Source organism: Falco naumanni, chromosome W (genome assembly GCF_017639655.2).
Source record: "Falco naumanni isolate bFalNau1 chromosome W, bFalNau1.pat, whole genome shotgun sequence".
NCBI lineage: Eukaryota > Metazoa > Chordata > Aves > Falconiformes > Falconidae > Falco > Falco naumanni.
The window spans coordinates 10818213-10839132 of NC_054079.1; the positions used below are offsets into that span (position 1 = coordinate 10818213).

A 20920-nucleotide genomic window follows, 5' to 3' on the forward strand; every position below is an offset into this window, starting at 1 on the left:
GCCCCAATTGTGAATAACAGCCATAAACTGGAACAGTTCTTTGGAATGTCCTGAAAAAAGGATTATTATTTTTTGAAAATAGCAATGCCTGAAAAAAAAAAAAGAGTTAAGTCTGGTAATGAAGATTTTGATGAGTTTTTTTTTTTAATAGTAAAGAGGCAGGCAGAATATTTTGCACTTACTGAAATTGGGAAAGCTAGAACATTTAGAAGCTCTGAGTAGAAAGAGGAATAGAGAGAGCACCATAAGATGGGTAATATTAAATAATCTGTAGATATGTCCACAGTATTCCCTGTGAGCAATATTATGAGGGCATAAACATGATCTCCAAGAACAGAAAAAGAATGTCAAACCTGATCTTTGTTTTTAATTCCACTAATACTATATTTGGATAAGGAAGGAAGGAGAAGTAAGGGGGTATCAAGAGGAGGTAAATTGTTGTAAGGTGCTTGTCATGCCCAAACAAGAAGTGTGATATTAAAAATTTGGATAATTCATTTGAGCAAAAAGATTTGACGTGCAAAAGTAGTGAAGTTGTAAACTAATTCTTTCCACTCTAAGATGACACAATTTTCCTAAATTTTATCTCACTAATAAGCTTAAAAAAAAATAATATTCTACCATGAACATTTTTCTCTGAAAAAACCTGAAAGACTGAGGGTTTTACAGTTCCGGTTTTCAATACGCTGCTACTCTCCGAACCACTGTAACATTTGCCCAAAGACTGTAAAAGGATCTCACAAATAAGTGTTTATTGTATTTAGTAGGAAGTTTCAGTATGACTGATGACAAATGCGACTACCTTTTTAAGGGGTTGTGCTTATTTTGTCATAACTACTGTTAAAAGAAATTGCACATACTTATATGTAGAAATCTAATTCCACTATAGCAGTACTTCATATTAAATAATGTGTGCAGCATTTATTTGAAATGGTGAATGCCAGCCACAGGTCTGACTTCATCTCACGTGGCACGCAGCAAGCCCTAAGCGACCATTACTATGAGGACTGTTGACTCTGCAGGCTGATCCTGTTCTTTCAGTCCTCGGAGAAATCCCAGAGTAGCTGTACTCTTTGACTTTTCACTGTAAATCATCTCCCAGCTCAGCCAACTATTATAGATTCACCAGAAGAATGACACCTACTACCTCCAGCTCAGGAGGAAAACATACACATGCCACTTGGGAAATACTGTTAGCAGAAGCTTGAAACCATAGAACCTAGATTCAGGAAGGATTTTTTTTCTCTTTTTTTTTTTTTTTGGCAGTTACAAGAGCAAGTCTCAGATGCCACCCTCTCCCTCCCCCATAAGCTTCTATCCCCGCACCACCATTAGGTTCACTGAACACAAACGATCCGCAGATCGACGAGCTACCCAGTACCATTTGCACCTTTGTCCTGCGTCCAACGGATTCGCCAGATTGGGCTGGCGATCCCACGACACGACGACCGCATTCGGTTCGCCTTGCTCCCCCACCCCACCAGGTTCCTCGCTGCAAATGAAAGCGCTACGTGTGGCACCGTGCGGTGTGTGGGGGCAGGGCCAGGCCCTGGCCTCGCCGCGGTGGTTACTCATTCGCTGCGCAGGCTCCAGAAACCGCCTCCCCAGCACCGGAAGCTCGCCTCCTCTCTTCTGGAAATTATAGGATTTTATTATTTTTCTTTTAATAAAGCTCTTTATGGAACACAAGCCGGGCCGTCGGCGGGGAGGGGGCCGCCCCAGCCCGCTGCCCACCGGCAGCGCCTGCCTGGCGCCAACCGACTGCACACCGGAGCTGTAGCAACTGTGGCACAGCCACCCCAGCACCTCCCTGCCGGTGAAACTAGGCTCCTCGCTAGCGACACTGCCCACGGCACCAGGCATGAGTCACGCCGGGGACACTGCCCCCACTCCCTCCGCCGCGAGGTGCACGAAACCTCCCCTCCGCTGTTTTTCGTTACCCCAACTGTACCCCTGCCCACCCGCCACGTGACGCGGCGCGCATGCTCGGCCACGCCGCCGGTCCGGGGCACATCTGCAGACTGACGTCAATATGCTCTGCGCCGTTCCCCGGGTGAGGCTGCCAAGGTTTTTTGCTGCTGCACTCGGCTTGGCCGGGGGCCGGCAGGGAGAGGAGGTCTGGGGCTATTTCAGCCAAGCTTTCCTGAGTCCTTCCTGCTCTGCCTGTCTTCTCCCCTCCCCTCCCCCCCTCCCCCCTCCTCCCAACTGAGATGGTATTCATATGGTATTTTGCACAGAGGAGGCTGCTCGAGAGAAGGGCACCCACCCCAATATAAGCCTTGTTTTCCTTCTTTCCCCTCTTTTTGTTGGAAAGACAAAATGCGCAGGGTGATAGGTTGGGTGAATTGATGGTATCCTTCCTCCTGCCAAGCTAGACCGTTTTCTAAAAACCCCTTTTAGGAAGGCTAGAGATTTTTATTCTGTTGGAGAATATAACCCTGATGGTTGCTTGCAGAGAGGAATACGGGAAGCGTCCTGTGCAATCTCTATTGTTTGAAACTTTATATCAGAAATTGAAGATGAAAACGGTAAGAAAGATTTCACGCTATTCAATGAAACTTTTGCTTTTTTTGTGTCCTGAATAATTGTGCGTGCAGGGCTTTGGGGAGCAGGGAGAAGTTTATGTTGTATTAGGCGAGGTGGATTTGGAGTAATTTCAGATAGAAAACTTTTGAGGATGGGGGAAGGGGGCGCGAGGATTCTCAACCGAAAATAGTGATCTCTGAAATACGGTCTCGAATAGTGAAAATTTTCTTAGATTTTTTTTTTTGTACTTTAATACTAAATCGTTGGTAGAGGGAGAAAAGGAAAGCCAAAGCAACCCTAACGACAACCCACAGCTAATCCAGTTTGATTTAAAAGCCCAGCGTTTTGTCGTGCCGCGTCCGGCGCCTGCTTTAACGGTCAGAGAAGTGCATATTTTGTACCGGAGCTCGCAGGGTCGGCGTGGCCGCGGTCCCGCAGCCCGATGCTGGTGGGGATGTCGGGCTCTCACCGGGCTCATCAAGAAGACTGAAGCATGTGGTTTTTATTAACATCGAGCCGCTTAGGATTTGCCAGACTCAACCTCGCGGAGCCGTATTAGTGTGTGTGTCTCTGTAGAGGCCCAGGGTTCAAAGGGCTTTGTTTGGTAGGGGGAGGTAAGTGGGCTTCCGCTCCTTGATGATGTGTCTGTACGATGGGGGGGAGGGGAGACAGAGATTGACTCTTGTTTTTGTTTGGGCTGCCGGTGCAACGCGTTTGGGCCAAACGCCAAGTGTCTGGGTCACACGCGTTTTATCTAAATAGATTCAGCGCTGCTGTCTGGAAACGGACTGCTGAAAGTTAACTTTAGGATCAACTCCACCACAGCAACCAGACTCTTCCCTTCAGTCTCTCTAGGGAGGAGGGCGTGGTTTGCTTTTTTTTTTTTCTTCCCCCTTCCCTTCTAAATTTTCTTTGAGGGATGTGTATCTGGTGACCTCCAACTTCAATACTAGTATTTCCCACTAAGTTTGTTTTTTAAAAAAACTTGTGTGTGCAGACGATTGTTTGTGTGAATATAATATGCATGTGTATACCTGTTGGGCTGTAGACATTTTTCTAGCTTGTTTTGGGGTTTTTTGTTTGCTTTTTCGCCCCTCTTCCCCCTCTTCCCCCCCCCCCCCCCCCCCCCCCCCCTTGGAAATACAATGACAGCTGATCCCTTGGCAAGGGCATAGGACAGGCATAGATGGGAAAGGCTGTTCAACCAACAGCAGCCCTGACCCCGCCGGGGGGCTGCTGACTGCGCCGTACGTCGGGGCACACGCACCAGCCCATATATTATTCACATCTTGGTTTCTGATTAATACTCGGGGAGGAAAGATTCGTCCTTTCCCTTTGTACGGTCCCCGCAGCCGTCCCCCCCGCTTTCCCCAGCCTCCTCCCCGTCACCCCCCGGGCCCCGTTTCTTTTCACCAAGCCCTTCCAAGCGCGGTCTGTGCATCGCTATTTATACCTGGGAAGCTCTTACGGACACGGCTAATCCCCGGCTTTTGAAGCCCTATAACGCTTTTCATGGCCAGTCCCGATATTTGTAATTAAATTTGTGTGATTGATGCCCGCCCTCTCTATTTCCTTAGCAAGCACTCGTACTGCCGGCGCTTGACGCGGTGTTCTCTGCCGCCTGCCCTGACTGAGGAGGGCAGGAAGGGGTGAAGTCTGTGCCCGCCGCCGCCCCCCGCCCCCCCCCCCCCCCCCCCCCCCCCCCCCCCCCCCGGGCCGAGCCGAGCCGAGCCATGCTGTTGAGGTGGGTTGTGGTAACGCCCCCACCCCGGTGAGCGGTGGAGTAGTTTCTCGCTCGAAGTGTTTGTCGGTTCTGTCCCAAAGCGTAACTCCCGGTAGGTCTGTGTAATCCGGTGCTGCTGTTCCGTGGTGTTTCGGCACCTCGGCTGCTACCACAAGACCTCGTCATCGCCAAGCGCGCGAGAGCCTGGTGGTTCTGTGGTGGATGCCCCTGGTGTGGATACCCCAGTACCCCGGGGGTGGTGCAACCGTGGCTATCCCTAGGTGTGGGAATGGGGAGTAGTCTTCCTGTATGTGTTTATGGCCTTTTTTCCTTTCATTGAATTTTGGTGGGTAGGAAGCTCATGGCACCAGTGACAGGACTGCCACGCTGTCATCAGTGCCTCTGCAGAAATGCTAGTGCCACGCACCCGCTTTGTCGTTGGCATCCTGGATTTTGAAAAACGTCTTGTACTCGACAAAGATTTTATAATTAGTCAGGAACTGTAGTTTTAAGTAAATGTTCAGAAAATGGAACCATACCTGCCCTTACTGTGGGTGAGCATGTAGTTCAGCCATGAGTCAGAGGAAATGCTTTTTATTGTAAGCTTAGTGTTGACAAAATGCCTCATCTTCACCACAGTCAAAAGTGGAATGCTGAATATGTGCTATCTAGGCAGACAGAAAGAAGGAGGATATAGACAGTCGATACTTTGAGGTTTCCTACCTAACTTCATACTGAAAGTACTATATCTGGAGTTACCAGAGTGCTTTATCCTTCATGTCCATTACTACTCCTTAATTCAGAGCATTAATACTGCTATGTGTGGTCTATTTGTGTTAGTGGTTGAGCTGGATATAGTACTTCTGGAAGGGAGGCCAAAAATTCTTCTGAAACTTTCAGCAAGCTTAATGTGAAATATTTTTCTTGTGTGAAACTTAAAATGAGGAAGGTTGTTTTGAACAGACTCCTGAAAAGATACTTAGATGCAGGTGACTTGGATCTTGTTGACCAAGGCTTAACATGGGCCGGTGGTATCTAAATAATGGATACTAAGTTTACTTTAAGTATTTTGAGCTACATAGCACCTTAGGTGCTGTAGTTGCAGGAGATCTTAATGTTAGGGTAATTTATGATCAGCCTAACAGGCTGAACACGAGCTCCCTGTTATGATTTTTTTTGGCCAAGTAAAAGCTGTGAGGCAGTGTTTATCTCTATAAACGGCAACAATGAGCCATTACTGGACTACCGTGTCCAGTTCTGGTGTCTGTGCATGTAAAGGGATGCTGATAATTTGGAAAGGGTTCAGAGAAAAGCTGCAGAAATAATTAGACATCTGGAAACTGTTTTTTATGGAGTGAGGTAAACCAAATAGGTTGAGCTGTTTGTCAGGAAATGTCAAGAGATACTCGTATCAGATTATAACTATCCATGCAAGGAGAGGAAAGGAGATTGTTAGCAGACAGGGTAAAGCAAGATTCAGTGACTGGAATTTGAAACTGGATGTTCTCACATTGGAAATAAGGCACATTCTTTAGTATATGAATGTAGCTGAAGAGTATGGAATTGATTATGTCTCTTCAAAACTTGTAGAAGTCTAAAAGCTGTAACTAAATGTTAGGTAGGAAATAAAGGTTTGACATGGAAGGCCAGACCAGAGATTTTATTAATATCCTTTGAGGCCTTGCCACATGTGAATGGCATCACTAAATCCTTATGCTTCCTCAGGAAAAAAAATTAAACTATTAAGTCCAAGCTATGTTTGCAAAGTATCTTTTATTCTCTACAAACCCAATTAAATCCTGTGTGCTGTCTTGAAAGATATTTAAAAAGTAGGTATTGGAATGATCAGATTAATCTCATTTACATGGTAATAATTGGATGCATTTCAAATTGGTTAAGAAGTTTCCTAATATTCACTGTGATGTTAGTAAATAGGCTTTGCATGATGTTGATTTCTTCTTGAGATGACATGCTATGATTCTTTAACCTTTACAAACAATCTGCTGGCTGCAAGGGTATTACCAGTCTTGAATGAATGTTGTAAATCACTCCCAGAATCTTAAAAAGGCAAATTTATCTGGTGCATGTATAAATGACTGAGTATGCTTTTGGAAATTTGTTTTTAAAGAGTTTTCCCTTCTCGGGTGTTCTGTTTCTCAGTTTGCCTCTGCAGAATTTGCTCCATGCACAGGTGTGCTGAGAGTGCTTAAGAGGACTGATTAGTACCAGCTGACACAACACATGGTTCTGTATCTCATGATACTGGACTGTTAGTTGGCTGCATAGACCTTTCATTTAATCCCTGGCCACAGCTAAAGCTGCTTTTTAGTATTACTGCAATAGTGTTTTAAATGCAATAAAAAAAATGTGTGGAGAAAATAACATGTTATTTGCCTCAATCCTGTGACCTGCAAAATGCGAATGAAAATATATTCTATTACATGAAATAGTAGTTAATATGGATACAACAAATATTTGAAAACTTAGAATGTCTATGATGAATAGTTTCAAATACAGAATTTTTTTTTTTTTGGTAAATAACAAAATACGTGCTGCGGAAAGATCAGATAACTGTACTTTGGATTCTTTCCTAGGTTCTTCCTTTGTCTATCAGTGTATTGGGTCTAGTTATTTACTGCTGAAATCAATAAGTGCATAGCATTGATTATAGCTGGAACAAATCTGAAAAGTATTTGAGCAACAAGAAACCTTAATTTTATGAATTCTTATTCCCATTTAATGTAAAGCAGATATGTGCATCAAGTTGTATGGAACTAGTAGTTCAAGGTTAATGGGAATTCATGGGTTTTGTAAGGTTGTGACCTTGGACCATGAAAATGATAATGATTGAATATTATTTCAAAATGTTGTATTTCTTAGTTTGCTATGATGGCTTAGTGTTTTGCAGTATAGATCTGTTTTAATAGAAAGAATTTCCTTGACTCATTTATTTATTTATTTATTTTTCAGGAAAAGAAATGGAGCAAGTTCAGTTAACTGTCCAGTCTAATGTCTTACTTACAAATACTTATTTTGAATTGAGAAAATGACTGCAAATATAGAAGAAAATACAGGTTGTTGGAAAAGAATACCTGTCAAAAAGTAAAACATCCAATAGTTAATTTGGAAGTAGTATAAAATACATATAACTGTTATGGTGTGATTCTGGAGTGGAGCTAACTCTATAGCACGCAGGTAGCCCTCCAAGGAGTGTGTGTGGGAAAGCAGCTTTCTGTTTTCCTAAATTATGGAATTTTTTTGGAAGATGTGGACATGGATTTTGAGCCTAGTCATGGTTTCATCGGGATTTCACAGTGACAACAGCCTTTCATATAGTTCTCAAGGTAGGGGTCAAACCTCTAGCTGAAAAGAAGCATAGATTTTTGCATTGCATTTGGGTAATATTTTCTAAACCACATTTATATAATTCATAAGTTCATATGGACTCCGCTCTTAGTTTTATCATGATTCATTGTCATGGAAGTTAAAATACAGCAAATCTGATTAACTTGTTGTTTTAATTTGGTTTTGTCTCCTTTTAACTGTAGGAAAGACTTGCAAATTAAACCTAGTAAAATGTTGTATTTGATAATACTTTAGAGACTTGCTGTAACATCATTAACGTGTTTTTAAACTAGGAAGGATCTAATCTTACTTTGATACTTTAATGTTTATAGGTTTTTAATGAAATGAAGAGTAGTTGTGTTTTTACAATATTGTACTTTTTATTACTACTGTTTTTAATTTTGCAGGTGGATCTAATAACTTTTGTCTTTGAATGATATCACTGGGAAGAATATGTCTTCCTTAGGTAGAATTTAGCCCCAAATGTTTACGTGCTTTGGGTAAATAGGAAAAAGATATGTAATAAAAACCTTTTGTATTTGCAGTGATATCAGGTTAATAGGAAACTGAATATGTATTCTTGAGTTAGAAAGAAAGAAAATAATGGTTTATTTAGTAAAACTCTCAATCTTGCATTTATCTGAAAATTACTTACTTATTAGGGTGATGAGATTTAGCCAAATATGGTTTATATTTATACTACTACTTGTTGTTTCCTGTTATATTTTCTTCTCTTCTATGCCCACTCCCTGGATTGTCTTACCTTGTGATTACAAAGAGGAATTCCTGTCTTACCTTGAACACTACCAACTAACAATCCCAATAAGGGTTGATCAAAATGGAGCCTTCCTCAGCTTTACTGTGAAAAATGCTAAACCTTCAAGGAGGAGGAGAAGTACAGACCCTTATGACCAAGAACTGGCAGCATCTAAATTATTTTTTAAACTTTCTGCCTATGGCAAGCACTTTCATTTAAACCTGACTCTCAATACAGATTTGGTGTCTAGACATTTTACAGTAGAATATTGGGGGAAAGATGGACCTCAGTGGAAGCACGATTTTTTAGACCACTGTCATTACACAGGATATTTGCAAGACCAACACAGTACAACTAAAGTGGCCTTAAGCAACTGCAATGGTCTGGTAAGTGCACATTGCATGTTCTAGTATAATAGTGTGCTTGTCTCTTTTTAAATTACAGAACTACTTAATTGGCATATTTTTCAGTTCTTTGAGTCCCTGTTAGAAGTGAGTAGATGGGAAGGTGCAAAAAAACCCTAAAACCTGGCCTGGGTCCTGGGGAAAAGGTTTTTCAAGATAAATCGTAAGTACGAAGACCCAATTTTGTAGTCCTTTAGCAGGCAACATTTTCAGTGTTTACATTGTCTGCACTAGGGCTGCAAGATTAGGTCTGTGCTGAGATCATTTCAGGTTCTAAAAATGTTACAAACTCAAGGAGGCAGAGAAAAACAGGGGGTCCTTTAGGATGCTAAATCTCTACAGAGAGACATTTATAGAACTGAACATCTGCTTGCTGTTTTTGAGAATTTGGGTTTAGAAACCTTAAGTAATAGAGAAGAGAAATTGCTTGGTGTAGAAATCATCATTGCCATAAATTCAAAGAGTGAAGAAGAGAGTAGATCCTTTGCAAGTACCAGCATCAGAAAGCAATACCTTTTTTAGAGATATTTTGTTTACAAACCATAAACAGTTGTGTTTAAAAGTAGGATTAGAAATTCTTATCTCTTTTATTGTTTATCTGATGATCACATGACAGTAGTACTTGCATGGGAAAAAGCTGCGTTTATTCCCAACAGAAATTAGAAAACAAATGCAAAAAATTAAACCCCAAACTATTGAGTAATGTAATACTAAAATAGAAAGGCATGACTAGAAGATACTAAATAAAGAGCTTAGTAATCTCTCTAGTAAAAAATATATATATTGTAGTTATTCATTCTGGTTTTAATTATAGTAGAACACTGGTCAATCTTCTTGTTAAGAGTAGACAGATCTAACTAATTGCTAAAGGGAAAAAAAAGATTACACATACTTGCTAAACTAATTCCTGTTTATCCTTGGAAGTGTTATTGAATAATGCATCTTGGGATGTTATTTATGAACAAGAACCTGCTGCTTCAGACCTAGATAGGATGCATTATACCCAGCTATTTGTGATGTCCTTGTTACATTCTAGGTTAACATTTTGGAGTACTCTTAAGAATTTAGTGGGAATTTCCAGGGCTAGGTGACACTCTTGAAGAAATGTAGTTAAAATGGTGTTCCATTGAGTGTAATATAGCAGTTTGGTTAATGCAGACTTGCAGATGATAGGTCTGAATGTAGTACAATTTTCAGTTTGATTTTGCAGTTCCTATGTAATAATATTTTTTGTCACTACTTAAGTCTCTTAATATACTAGATCATTTTGCTTTAGAGATCTTTTCAGCTAAAAATACTATGGAGAGCAAATTCCTGCTTTCAGGATTCTCTTCTTTAAAAGAGGCTGCATATTTCTGTCTCCAGAGTTTCTGCCAGTTGAGGCACAGACTGGTTGGCCCCCTTGGATCTTGCAGTCTGTGCCACAGTGCTCCTATTTTGGTTCTTCTCTAACCTTGGCCAGGGAGTGAGCCAAGAAGGCCTGCTCTTGCCTTAGCCAACCCTTGTTTTCCTTTCATGTTAGGAAAACAAGAGTGGGATAAAGTAGGAAAAGAATAATCCATGTTTTCCTATCAGCTTTCTGCGTCTTTTGCTCCTCATGGCACTTCTTTTCTTCAAAGAATTTAATAGCATGGTAGGTGTCGCTTCTAAATGAAGCCCTCTTGAGGCAAAGCAGAATCCTGTTTGTTTGTGGGTTTTGGGTTGTGGTGGTTTTGTGTTTTTTTTTGTTTGTTTCTGTATTTCAGGCCCTGAGGTGACTTTTAGCAGTCCTATTGCTGCATGTTTTCTCTCTACCCTCACTCAGCCTATCTGTTTTACTGGAGTGAAGCTGTCACTCTGTGGTTCAAGGTGTCAGTACGTTAACTTGGTCTGTAAGTTAACTTTAATGTGGAGTGCTTCCCAGTTAAATAGTCATCTTTGCTTTTAGCTGTTGTCAGCTCTTCCATATTTCTTCCAGGTATTCCTGGTCTAGATTAAGGCAACCTCAGTTCTCTGGGCACACCATGACTGACACTCTGAGTTGTTGGTTATGCCTCTTACTTGAGACTGCAAGCATCAGGTGTCCACTGCAACTCCTAGAAAGGCTGTTACAAGTATGTGATGCTTCAGTCATGCTCTGGAAGCAGCAGAAGGGGTGACACAAGGCTCTTTCTCAGAGAGGCAAGGATTCTGCAAAGGGGTGCAGTGGTAGACTGTACTCAATATCATCCTCTACTGTACAGAAATTCTTCTGTCATACAGTGTTGGCAGGGCCTTCCAGAGCACTGAGTATAGGAGATACCACTCCGTTCAGATAAATCTGTCATGGTTATTTTTAAATGGTGATTCTTACTGATCAGTATTTTGGCAGTTGAAGACAGTCCTATTCTGCATAGTCCTTGATTAACATCTGTTGCAGAGCCAGTCATTTTAAGCTGTCAGTAACTCTAAAACAAGTAGTAGCCCAGGGGTTCTCAAACTACTGCACGTGGGCTGGATACGGCCCCCCAGGGTCCTCAATCCGGCCCCTGGTATTAACAGACACCCCCCCACCCCCCCACCCCCCCCCCCCAGGGGTTGGGGGGGGGGAACCAAGCAGCTGAAGATGACTGCCTGCCACTGCATCCGCGCGCCGGTCCCCTGGTTAAACAGTTTGAGGACCCCTCTAGTAGCCTTTAGCATGAGTATTGCTTACAAGCAACAAGCATTCCATTTATACCAGTTGTCCTGTTACTTTGCTATTGCCAAATTTCTTCCCCTTAATGAATATTTTGAGTTATTATGTTTAGTTATTCAGTGTGGGCAGGTGAGGCCATTGTTTAATTAACATAAGTTGTATGACTTTGAAGAATACTTGTAGTATCTGAGATGAGTTCTAGCGCAAGGGTTTTCTCTCAGTTTTGTTATAAGAAGTGACCAACAGTCCGTTTCCCTGTCACTATTTCCTGTTTCAGCCTCTCCCTCCATATTTCTCATTACCAAGTGCCCCAGAATTACAGGCTGCTACTTACTGAAGCTTCATTCTAGCAGTTTCCATCTGCTGGGCCCTGATTATGCTATATAAACTGTCTGAAGTTATGAGGAAAGCTCTATAATCTGTAATTCAATTTGCTTCTCCCATCTGAAGTAGGGTAAGGCCCCAGCTAGACAGCCTGACACAAAGATTCCTTTTTACAAATTCAGGGGAACTCTATGTGGATTCACAGATTTGTCTGAGCATGTCAAAATGCTGGATTTATATGCATTATTTATATTATATATATATATATATGCTAGCAGGAGTTGACAGTCTGTAGTGGGATTGGATAACACAGGACTGCAAACAATCTGTTTTAGATAATAATCTTGGGAATGTTACTTGTAATAACCTACTTGGAGAATTCAGCTTGTTTCTTAAATTCATGGTGTTTTGTCAAAATCTTTTGCTGGTCATTCTTATGCTTTGGAATGGAAGTTTAATGTACAAACTGTTTAAGTTCAAATACAATAGCAAAACTAAAAAAAAACTAATTCCTTTTAATGCTTCAATAAGACATTATTTCAGTCTTTTGCAACTGAAACTGTTGTGCTCAAATAATAAGTAAGCCAAAAGTGTTTTCTAGAAAGTCAGTTTGGATATAATAGTGTAATTGCCACTGTTAATCAGGCATTGCTGAATGCATATACAATGGAAGCATCTCTAGCCACATGAATTTTCTAAATTCCTGATTAGAATAAATGGTGGTTGTCACAGAAATGGGTATTTCTTATGTACAGAATTTGGAGTGCTTCTTAAAAATCATTCATTTATATTCAACAAGACCACTTGCATCAGTTAAATATTGGCAGAACAGTTTTGTTTGCAAGCAAAATAATATATGTTAGGTTTAAAATACTATATATATATATGCAGGGCTTATGTGAAGGGCATATGCAGGGAAAGTTGAATTTCCAGTGTTCATCAAATCATTTGGCTAGCTGCAGCAGCTGACCACATGCATATTCTGACTACTTGGTGACAGGTGAGTTAAATTTATTTGCAGTTCCTCAAATGTTATTAAAACCTTCTTTTTTTTTTTTTTTTTTTTTTTTCTTAAACCACCATAGTGTCTGGGAAGATGAGATTATATATTGACTACGTATAGGAGAGTATCACCAGTTTTTCCTAACTTTTTTTACTGTTGCTGGTACCCAAAGGAACTGTGATGATAGTTTGCAGATATTCATAATAGTTTTTGATTATTTTATACACAACTTGTTTAGAGTATTAATGCTACAATTTAGAGCTTGACAATTGTGATGAAAGGGTTGAATGTTTATGGGTAAGAATCAGGAGGAAAGGCCAAAAAGGCAGACCACCCAACCAGAATGAAGAGGCAGATGAAATATTATATAAGCATCTGGGAGAAGTCTCACAATTGCTAGCCCTTGTTCTCGTGGGGGACTTCAACCTGCCAGATGTCTGCTTGAAATAAAATACAGCAGAGAGGAAATAGTCTAAGAGGTTCCTGGAGTGTATGGAAGAGAACTGCCTGACACAGTTGGCAAGTGAACCAATTAGGGAAGATGCCTCACTGGACCTGTTGTTTGCAAACAGAGAAGGACTTGTGGGTGATGTGATGGTTGGAGGCAGTCTTGGGCACGGCAATCATGAAAGGATAGATTTCTATTCTCAGAGAAGGGAGGAGGGATGTTAGCAGTAGTGCTGCTTTGGACTTCTGGAGGGCAAACTTTGGCCTGTTTAGGGGCCTGGTTGACAGTGTCCCTTGGGAGACAGTCCTGAAGGGCCGAGGGAGGGGTCCAGAAAGGGTGGACATTTTTCAAGAAGGAAGTCTTAAAGGCACAGGCTGTCCCCATGTGCCAAAAGATGAGCCAGTGGGGAAGACCACTGGCCTGGATGAACAGAGAGCTTGAGCTGGAATCCAGGAGAAAAAAACCAACCAACCAAAAAAAAAAACCCAAAACCAAAAGAGAGTTTATGACCTTTGGAAGAAGGGGCAGGCAACAGTTGTTGTGAGGTTATACAGGGAGAAAATTAGAAGGACCAAAGCCCAGCTAGAACTTAATTTGGCCGCTGCTGTAAAAGACAATAAAAATATTTCTAGAAGTACACTGACAACGAAAGGAGGACCAAGGAGAATCTGCATCCTTTATGAGATGTGAGGGGGAAACATAGTGACAAAGGATGAGGAAAAGGTTGAGGTACTTAATGCTTTCTTTGCCTCATTCTTTAACAGCAAGACCATTTACCTTCAGGGTATTCAGTCCCCTGAGCTGGAAGAGAGGGATGGGGAGCAGAATGAAGCCCCCATAATCCAAGGGGAAATGGTTAGTGATCTGCTATGCCTCTTAGACATGCACAAGTGTATGGGGCTGGATGGAATCCACCCCAGGGTACTGAGGGACCTGGCAGAGGAGCTCGTCAAATGACTCTACAGCACTTATCAACAGTCCTGGCAAACTGGGGAGGTCCCAGAAGAATGGAGGTTAGCCAATGTGACGCCCATGTACAAGAAGGGCCAGAAGGAGGATCCAGAGAACTACAGGACTGTCAGCCTGACTTCTGTGCCAGGGAAGGTTATGGAGCCGATCATCCTGAGCACTATCACACAGCACATGCAGAACAATTGGGGGATCAGGCCCAGCAAGCATGGGGTTATGAAAGGCAAGTCCTGCTTGACTAACCTGATCTCCTTCTATGACAAGGTGACCCACCTAGTGGATGAGGGAAAGGTGGTGGATGTTGTCTTCTTGGGCCTTAGTAAAGCCTTTGACGCTGTCTCCCAGAGCATTCTCCTGGAGAAACTGGCTGCTCGTGGCTTGGAAGGGAAGGCTCTTTGTTGGGTAAAAAGCTGGATGGATTGCTGATCCCAAAGAGTTGTGGTGAATGGAGTTACATCCAGGTAGCAACCAGTCCCAAGTGGTGTTCCCCAGGGCTCAGTATCGGGGCCAGTCCTGTTTAATATCTTTATCAACAATCTGGAAAAGGGGATCAAGTGCATCCTCAGTAAGTTTGCAGACGACACCAAGTTGAGTGGGTGTGTTGATCTGCTTAAGGGTAGGAAGGCTCTGCAGAGGGATCTGGACAGGCTGGATTGATGGACCAAGGCCAATTGTATGAGGATCAACAAGGCTTAAGTGCCGGGTCCTGCGCTTGGGTCACAACAACCCCATGCGATGCTACAGGCTTGGGGAAGAGTGGCTGGAAAGCTGCCTGTTAGAAAAGGGCCCTGGGGGTGCTGGTTGACAGCCAGCTGAACATGAGCCAGCAGTGTGCCCAGGTGGCCAAGGCAGCCAACAGCATCCTGACCTGTATCAAGAATAATGTGGCCAGCAGGACTAGGGAAGTGATTGTCCCTTTTGACTCAGTACTTGTGAGGCTGCACCTCAAATACTGTGTTCAGTTTTGGGCCCCTCACTACAAGACAGACATTGAGGTGCTGGAGTGTGTCCAAAGAAGAACAACGAAGCTGGTGGAGGGTCTAGAGAACAAGTCTTATGAGGAGTGGCTGAGGGAACTGGGGTTGTTTAGTCTGGAGAAAAGGAGACTGAGGGGAGACTTTATCACTCTTTACAACTACCTGAAAAGAGGTTCTAGGTATGTGGGGGTGTATTTGTTTTCCCAAGTAAAAAGTAATAGGATGAGAGGAAATGGCCTTAAGTTGTGCCAGGGGAGGTTTGGATTGGATATTAGGAGAAGTTTCTTCACTGAAAGGGTGGTGAAGCATTGGAACAGGCTGCCCAGGGAGGTGGCAGAATCGCCATCCCTGGAGGTGTTTAAAAGATGTGTAGATGTGGTGCTTGGGGACATGGTTTAGTGATGGACTTGGCAGTGCTAGGTTAACAGTTGGACTTGATCTTAAGGGTTTTTTCCAACTTTAAATGATTCTGCTGAAATCTTTTTATTCCCAGACTCAAGAACCACAGGGAGTTGATGTAGAAAGCAGCAGCAGGAGAGCTTTGACCACGAGTACAATGATAAGCCCTGATTTCAGAAACTTTTTTGGGATATTTAGAGGAAATATGGAGTAAGTGGTCTTATGGCTAATCACAGAGGTCTCATTGGAGGTGAAAAAAACCAAACCAAACCCCAAACATAAACCTTTAAAGAAAGGCTTATGCATAGTACTTGCTTTACATATCAAAGTTGTGGTAGAAATTTATGATTCACCCAATGGGTATGTGATTGCAAAAGTTTCTGCTTCCAGTCTCCTACCTCATCAGTAGGTCTTTTTCCTGGTGTAGAAAGCTTATACATTCAGAACATTCAGTCTATCTTGGCTTCTTCCACAATATTTTTGTAGCTGAAAGGATACCCAAACTGGATTATCTGCTAAAATTCAGTTTTAATTGCTGAAAGTTCAGGAGATTGCATAGTTGGCCTGAAATCTTCCCTTTCTTCCCTAAACCACTTCATGTTTGGAAGAAGCTGAGTTCACAAATATGAAAGTTATGAGAACAGAATATCTACTGTTCTGCACTGCATTATGAAGAAAAAAAAAACCACATTCATTTGTTATGGAGAATGAGGTATAGTACATGGTCTGCAACAACTTGGATTTGCAAAAGGTTTGTGGTGAGACCTTTTAAGGAGTAAATGCTTTGTAGAGAGTGTAGCCTATGTTAACATTAATAATTTGATTTTTAATAACTAGCTATGTTTTTGGAATTAAGTATCTGGATGTAAAATGCTAATGGTTTCCCTGAATATATTTTCTAGAATTAATCCTTCATGTGGTTTTTCTTTGATGCAGTATGTGTCATTAAGCATCTACTGGTATGGCATCATAGAGGGATATTGGACTCGCCCTTTGAGCAAAGCCATTTTGGCTTGGTGTCACTTTTAACAGATAGGAATCACATAGTTTTGGAACATCTCTGTGAATGGATTGTTTGTCATATACCAAGAATGTATCTACTTTCTTATCACATCTACCAAAAATGATAGGAAAGAACTCCAGAAATAAGACAATGATATTTTAATTCTTTTCTCATTGTGTCACTTTTAGCCGCTTACTCCTGCTCCCAGTAAAGTCAGTGGAGGAGGGCTGGCTCGTGCATTGTTTTCTGTGTTGGCTTATAGCTGTGGATTTTTTTCATAGAAATAAATTAAAATCAAATGTTATTTAAAATTAAGCTTTTTAATAGGAGTTTTATACTGTGTTTTGCAAGTTTTTATTTTCTTTTCTCCTTTAAGCATGGAGTCATTGCTACAGAAGATGAAGAGTATTTTATTGAGCCTTTAAGGAATATAACAAAAAAATCTAGTAATTTTGAGAATGGTCATCCTCATGTTATATACAAAAAGTCTACCATGCACCAGCAACATCTCTATGATTATGGTCACTGTGGAGTCTCAGGTGAGTGAATATGAGTGCCATTCTTTGTAAAAAAATAGAACTTGCAACTTATTTTAAAATATCTTGCTTGGTTCACGTGTAAGGTACAGTGGAGAATGTAGCAGTAGGAATCCTACTTTTGGGCAGTGCAGTGACTATTGTTGAATAGTAGTTTTTGCTTTTCTTTCAGATTAAGAGTGTAGTGTCTTTTGAAAATTTAAGATACTGGGAGTAAATCTTGTTTTATTTCTGTGCTGTGTACAGTGGTGGCGATGAGCACAGGCTTCCTCAAAATGTGCTATAAATGTAATTCATTCCCCGACTGGAAAGTGTGATTGAGTGACTTAAGTATTACAGCTCAATGTTTAGTAAGTGTTCAATCTCATTTGAGGAAACTTGATGTGTAATTAACGTGTTAGCATTATGATTAGTAATACATTTGTAACTGGAGTCCACATCTTTCTCATTTAGGGAGGTTTATGGTGTTTTGATACTGGCTTTTGTTTCAGTGGGTTAACATTATTCCATGATAGATGAGTATGTGATTTACAGGAAGGATTATATAGTTTTGATTGAGATGTTTTCCTTGTAAAGCAGTTTTAACTTCCACAAAAACAGTTTAAATACTCTGAAATATTTTTTCACTTGCTTAAACTGAAGCTGAAAACCAATTTCTTGAGGACAGATTAGAGTAAATCTGATGTTATTTTAGAGCGCTAAAATAATGGGCTTTTTTACATAATAGAAAAATGTTCTAACCTTGTCATTTGTTTATATCTTCAGAAATGGCTTGCTCTTAAAAGTTCATTCCTGGACAGTTGTATTCCGTAAGATTCAGTGCACAGGACAGGCTGTCAAATACCAGTCTTAAAATAAAATAATATCACTGTCCATTGATGTAACTTATTTCAGCTTCTTTTGGAGGTTGTAACTTTTACTGGCACCAGCTGACTAAACTTATAGTGCCTACAAAGGCCTGTCCTTGGGAGATGGTTTTTCCTGAGTGTTTCAGTTAACTGCATTTAGACTCTATTTGTAGCAAATGTCAAACTTTATGTAAGTTTGGAAGTGTTATTCTATCTATGTGCTTCTAATGATTGCAAAACAAGTCTCCTAACTACTACTGTCTGCTAACTGTAAAATAAGAGTACTAATGTATGTGGATGCTCCAATTTATGCATTTTACGACAGACATCTGCGAAGCATCCACCTTTTTCTTTAATTTTGTAGGGAATGTTGTCACTTAAGCCTCTTGAAATAAGTGGAAGCATCACGAAGCGTAGGACAATGCTATTTTTACCATTATAATATTACTAGAAAAATAAAATGTATTGGCCTCTGTTAGATGTTATCTTTTAGATTAATGCTTAGGAAGTCACTTTCATCCAAGTGAGGATGAAGCAGTGGCAGCTAGTTTGATCATGTTGCATCCAACTATTCTGGTGGTATCTGTCACATGGATCATAGGTAGATGAGAGCTACGCATCTTGTATGCATTTTCTGTGAAACATGCAGTAATCTTTAGTGTTTTTTTCTTTGCATATTTGATGCTGCCTTTTTTTCTTGGAAGCTCCTGTGCATTTCTTAAACTTTCACATCTGTCACATCCTGAATTCCTTGATTATTGAAATACAAAAACACTATTTCTTATAAGCCTGAGACTACTCTTATGCTCATTCACCTCAGTTTCTCCTTTTTCAGTTGTTCTGTGTACTACTTCCACTCAATGAAAATTTCTGAAAAACTTTGTTCTTGTCCAAAACTTCAAGGTCTGTCTTTTCCAGATGATGTACTATTTTAATGCTCTCCTGCTGGGTACCAAAACCTTTTAAACTTGTTTTCTGAGCACTGCTTCAGCTTTATCCCAGTGACATGGCATCCAGAGTATCCCCAGAACATCTAAAAAGTAAAAACCATTATTAATTTTCAGTTTTTAGGCCCTAGGACTAAAGCCAGGTTTACAGTAATAACACTTTGCTAGTAGAATAAATCTTTGGGGCATTTGACTGTTTTTGGAAGTTTTGAACACTCAATTTTGTGGTTGGTTTTTATTTATTTTAAAAAGTCTAAATGCAGTTGTAACAAAACTGTAACTGCATTTTTGGGAGTATATAATTTGGTGGACTTATTAAAAAAAAAAATAATCTCTACTTTTAGAACGCTTTTGCCAGTACAATATGCTGGGAGGAATCTGCTTGTGTAGCTGTGCCACTATTCGTGGTCTGGCAAGTTTCCCCTACTGTAATCTAGACTTAAATTTATCATCTACCTGTTCTGTATCAGGGAAGTGGTCAGGATTTTTGAAGTGTTGGTAGAGACAAGGGGAGTGTTATTTCTGACCTTTCTGAGAGAAATAGCAATAATTGGCAAAAAGTGGGGTAGGGAGTTTGGCAAAAGGATGATCAGAACTAGTTGGTATGAGCAAGTAATGGATTACTTCATAGGAAACAGTAGAATTACAGTGGCAAATACAAGAGAAGAATTGGAGAGGCAGAGAAAAATATTTCTCTGTTTGAGAGACAGTTTAGGTTTAGATAAGAATATGGGATAGAATTGTGGTTCATTTTCATAACCTAAATTAGATGTTTTAAGCAGTTAGACATAAGAATATTTTAAAAATTAAAAATGTGAAACTTTATGACAATATATATACATGAACTATTAAGTTTACTGTGTTTTTGTGAAATATAGCTGAAATGGTCTTTAAGGCCTTGCTAAGAGGTTGAGCACCTTCAAATTCCAATTGCTTCAATGGAATTTGAGGCCTTTCACTGCGTTATCTTGCAGAATGCTTTGTGGGATCAGCTTCTAGAACAGTTAGATTTTATTCATTTATATTCTGTGCAAAAGAGTAACATCATCAAGGTGGTTTTCCAAAGAAAGGATGTATCTAAGCCATGGAGTAGGCAGGTATAACTGGGATACCGAATGAAATTTGGTTTATAGCTTACAATTTTAATATCGAAGCAAATATTTAGAGATGGCATGTTAAAATTCTCATTTTGCAACAAGTTTTTTATATTATGGACTGCTATCTGTTGTATCCTTGTTTGACTGCATAGTTTACTGAAACACTTATTTTGCCTGATGCCTAATAGCATGCGTTACATTAAGGCTGCAAAATAATTTTTATGATCCATTATTTTTGCATTTGTACCATTTTAAGAAATATGCTTTTCTACTTAAAATCTGTATGCTTGTATTTGTTCCCAATGTTTAAATTCTGTTTTGTTGGAAGTATGAATAAAATTTCTTTACCTGCTTTGGAGTTGCAAAAATTAAAAAAATAACCCTTAAAACAAAAAAACCCCAACCCTTGTTACAGATATACAGATTGTGTTTGGATAGGATTGAGAAACAATAAAAATTGAGGTATGAAAGCTGCAAAGTGGCAAATTGTTTAGGGATGGTTCTACTACATGCTGCCTCATGTAGTGGCTTTACTTGTGCCAAATGTATTCTAAAATGAAAAAATGCTTGTATATACATTAAATTGTTATTAATAGTAAGAAAAAGCAGCACATAGTCCTTCACTTTAAAATATTCTCACAGTTGCATCTTAAACAAGTAGTTTTCTATTGTGGTTTGAGATCTTTATTTGTGTTTGTGTGCTGTGCTCCCTCTCTTCACCTTCCATCCCCACCTAGGATCTTTAGAGGACTGACATAGGAAAACTTAGGTACCATAATTGTGAACTCCATGTCTATATACATTTGGATTTCTTTTCAGTTGCAAATTTTAAACTCAAACTTCCTGCTTTTGCAATTGTTACTTTGGAGTTAATTATAGTGTTTGTCTGCCTCTTAATTGTTGCTTTCTTTTACTTTCCAATAGCTATGGTTCAATGTTAATGCAAGTTTAAGAGTTT

At 40.4% G+C, this 20920-nt stretch overlaps 1 protein-coding gene across 5 annotated transcripts in view; it reads left to right on the forward strand.

Annotated features, from left to right (window-relative positions):
• The first annotated feature begins 1972 nt into the window (after positions 1-1972).
• LOC121080568 (A disintegrin and metalloproteinase with thrombospondin motifs 6-like) overlaps positions 1973-20920 on the forward strand; it is a 150050-nt gene continuing 131102 nt past the window's right edge. For 4 of the 5 annotated variants that reach the window (XR_005825415.1, XM_040578661.1, XM_040578662.1 and 1 more), the window contains exons 1-4: positions 2067-2528; positions 7220-7593; positions 8373-8737; positions 16911-17073. Coding sequence is in view for 4 of the 5 variants with exons in the window: in XM_040578661.1 (XP_040434595.1) it covers positions 7497-7593; positions 8373-8737; positions 16911-17073 (625 nt within the window). In the remaining variant the exon portion in view is untranslated. The other variant, XM_040578663.1, reaches the window with a different exon arrangement.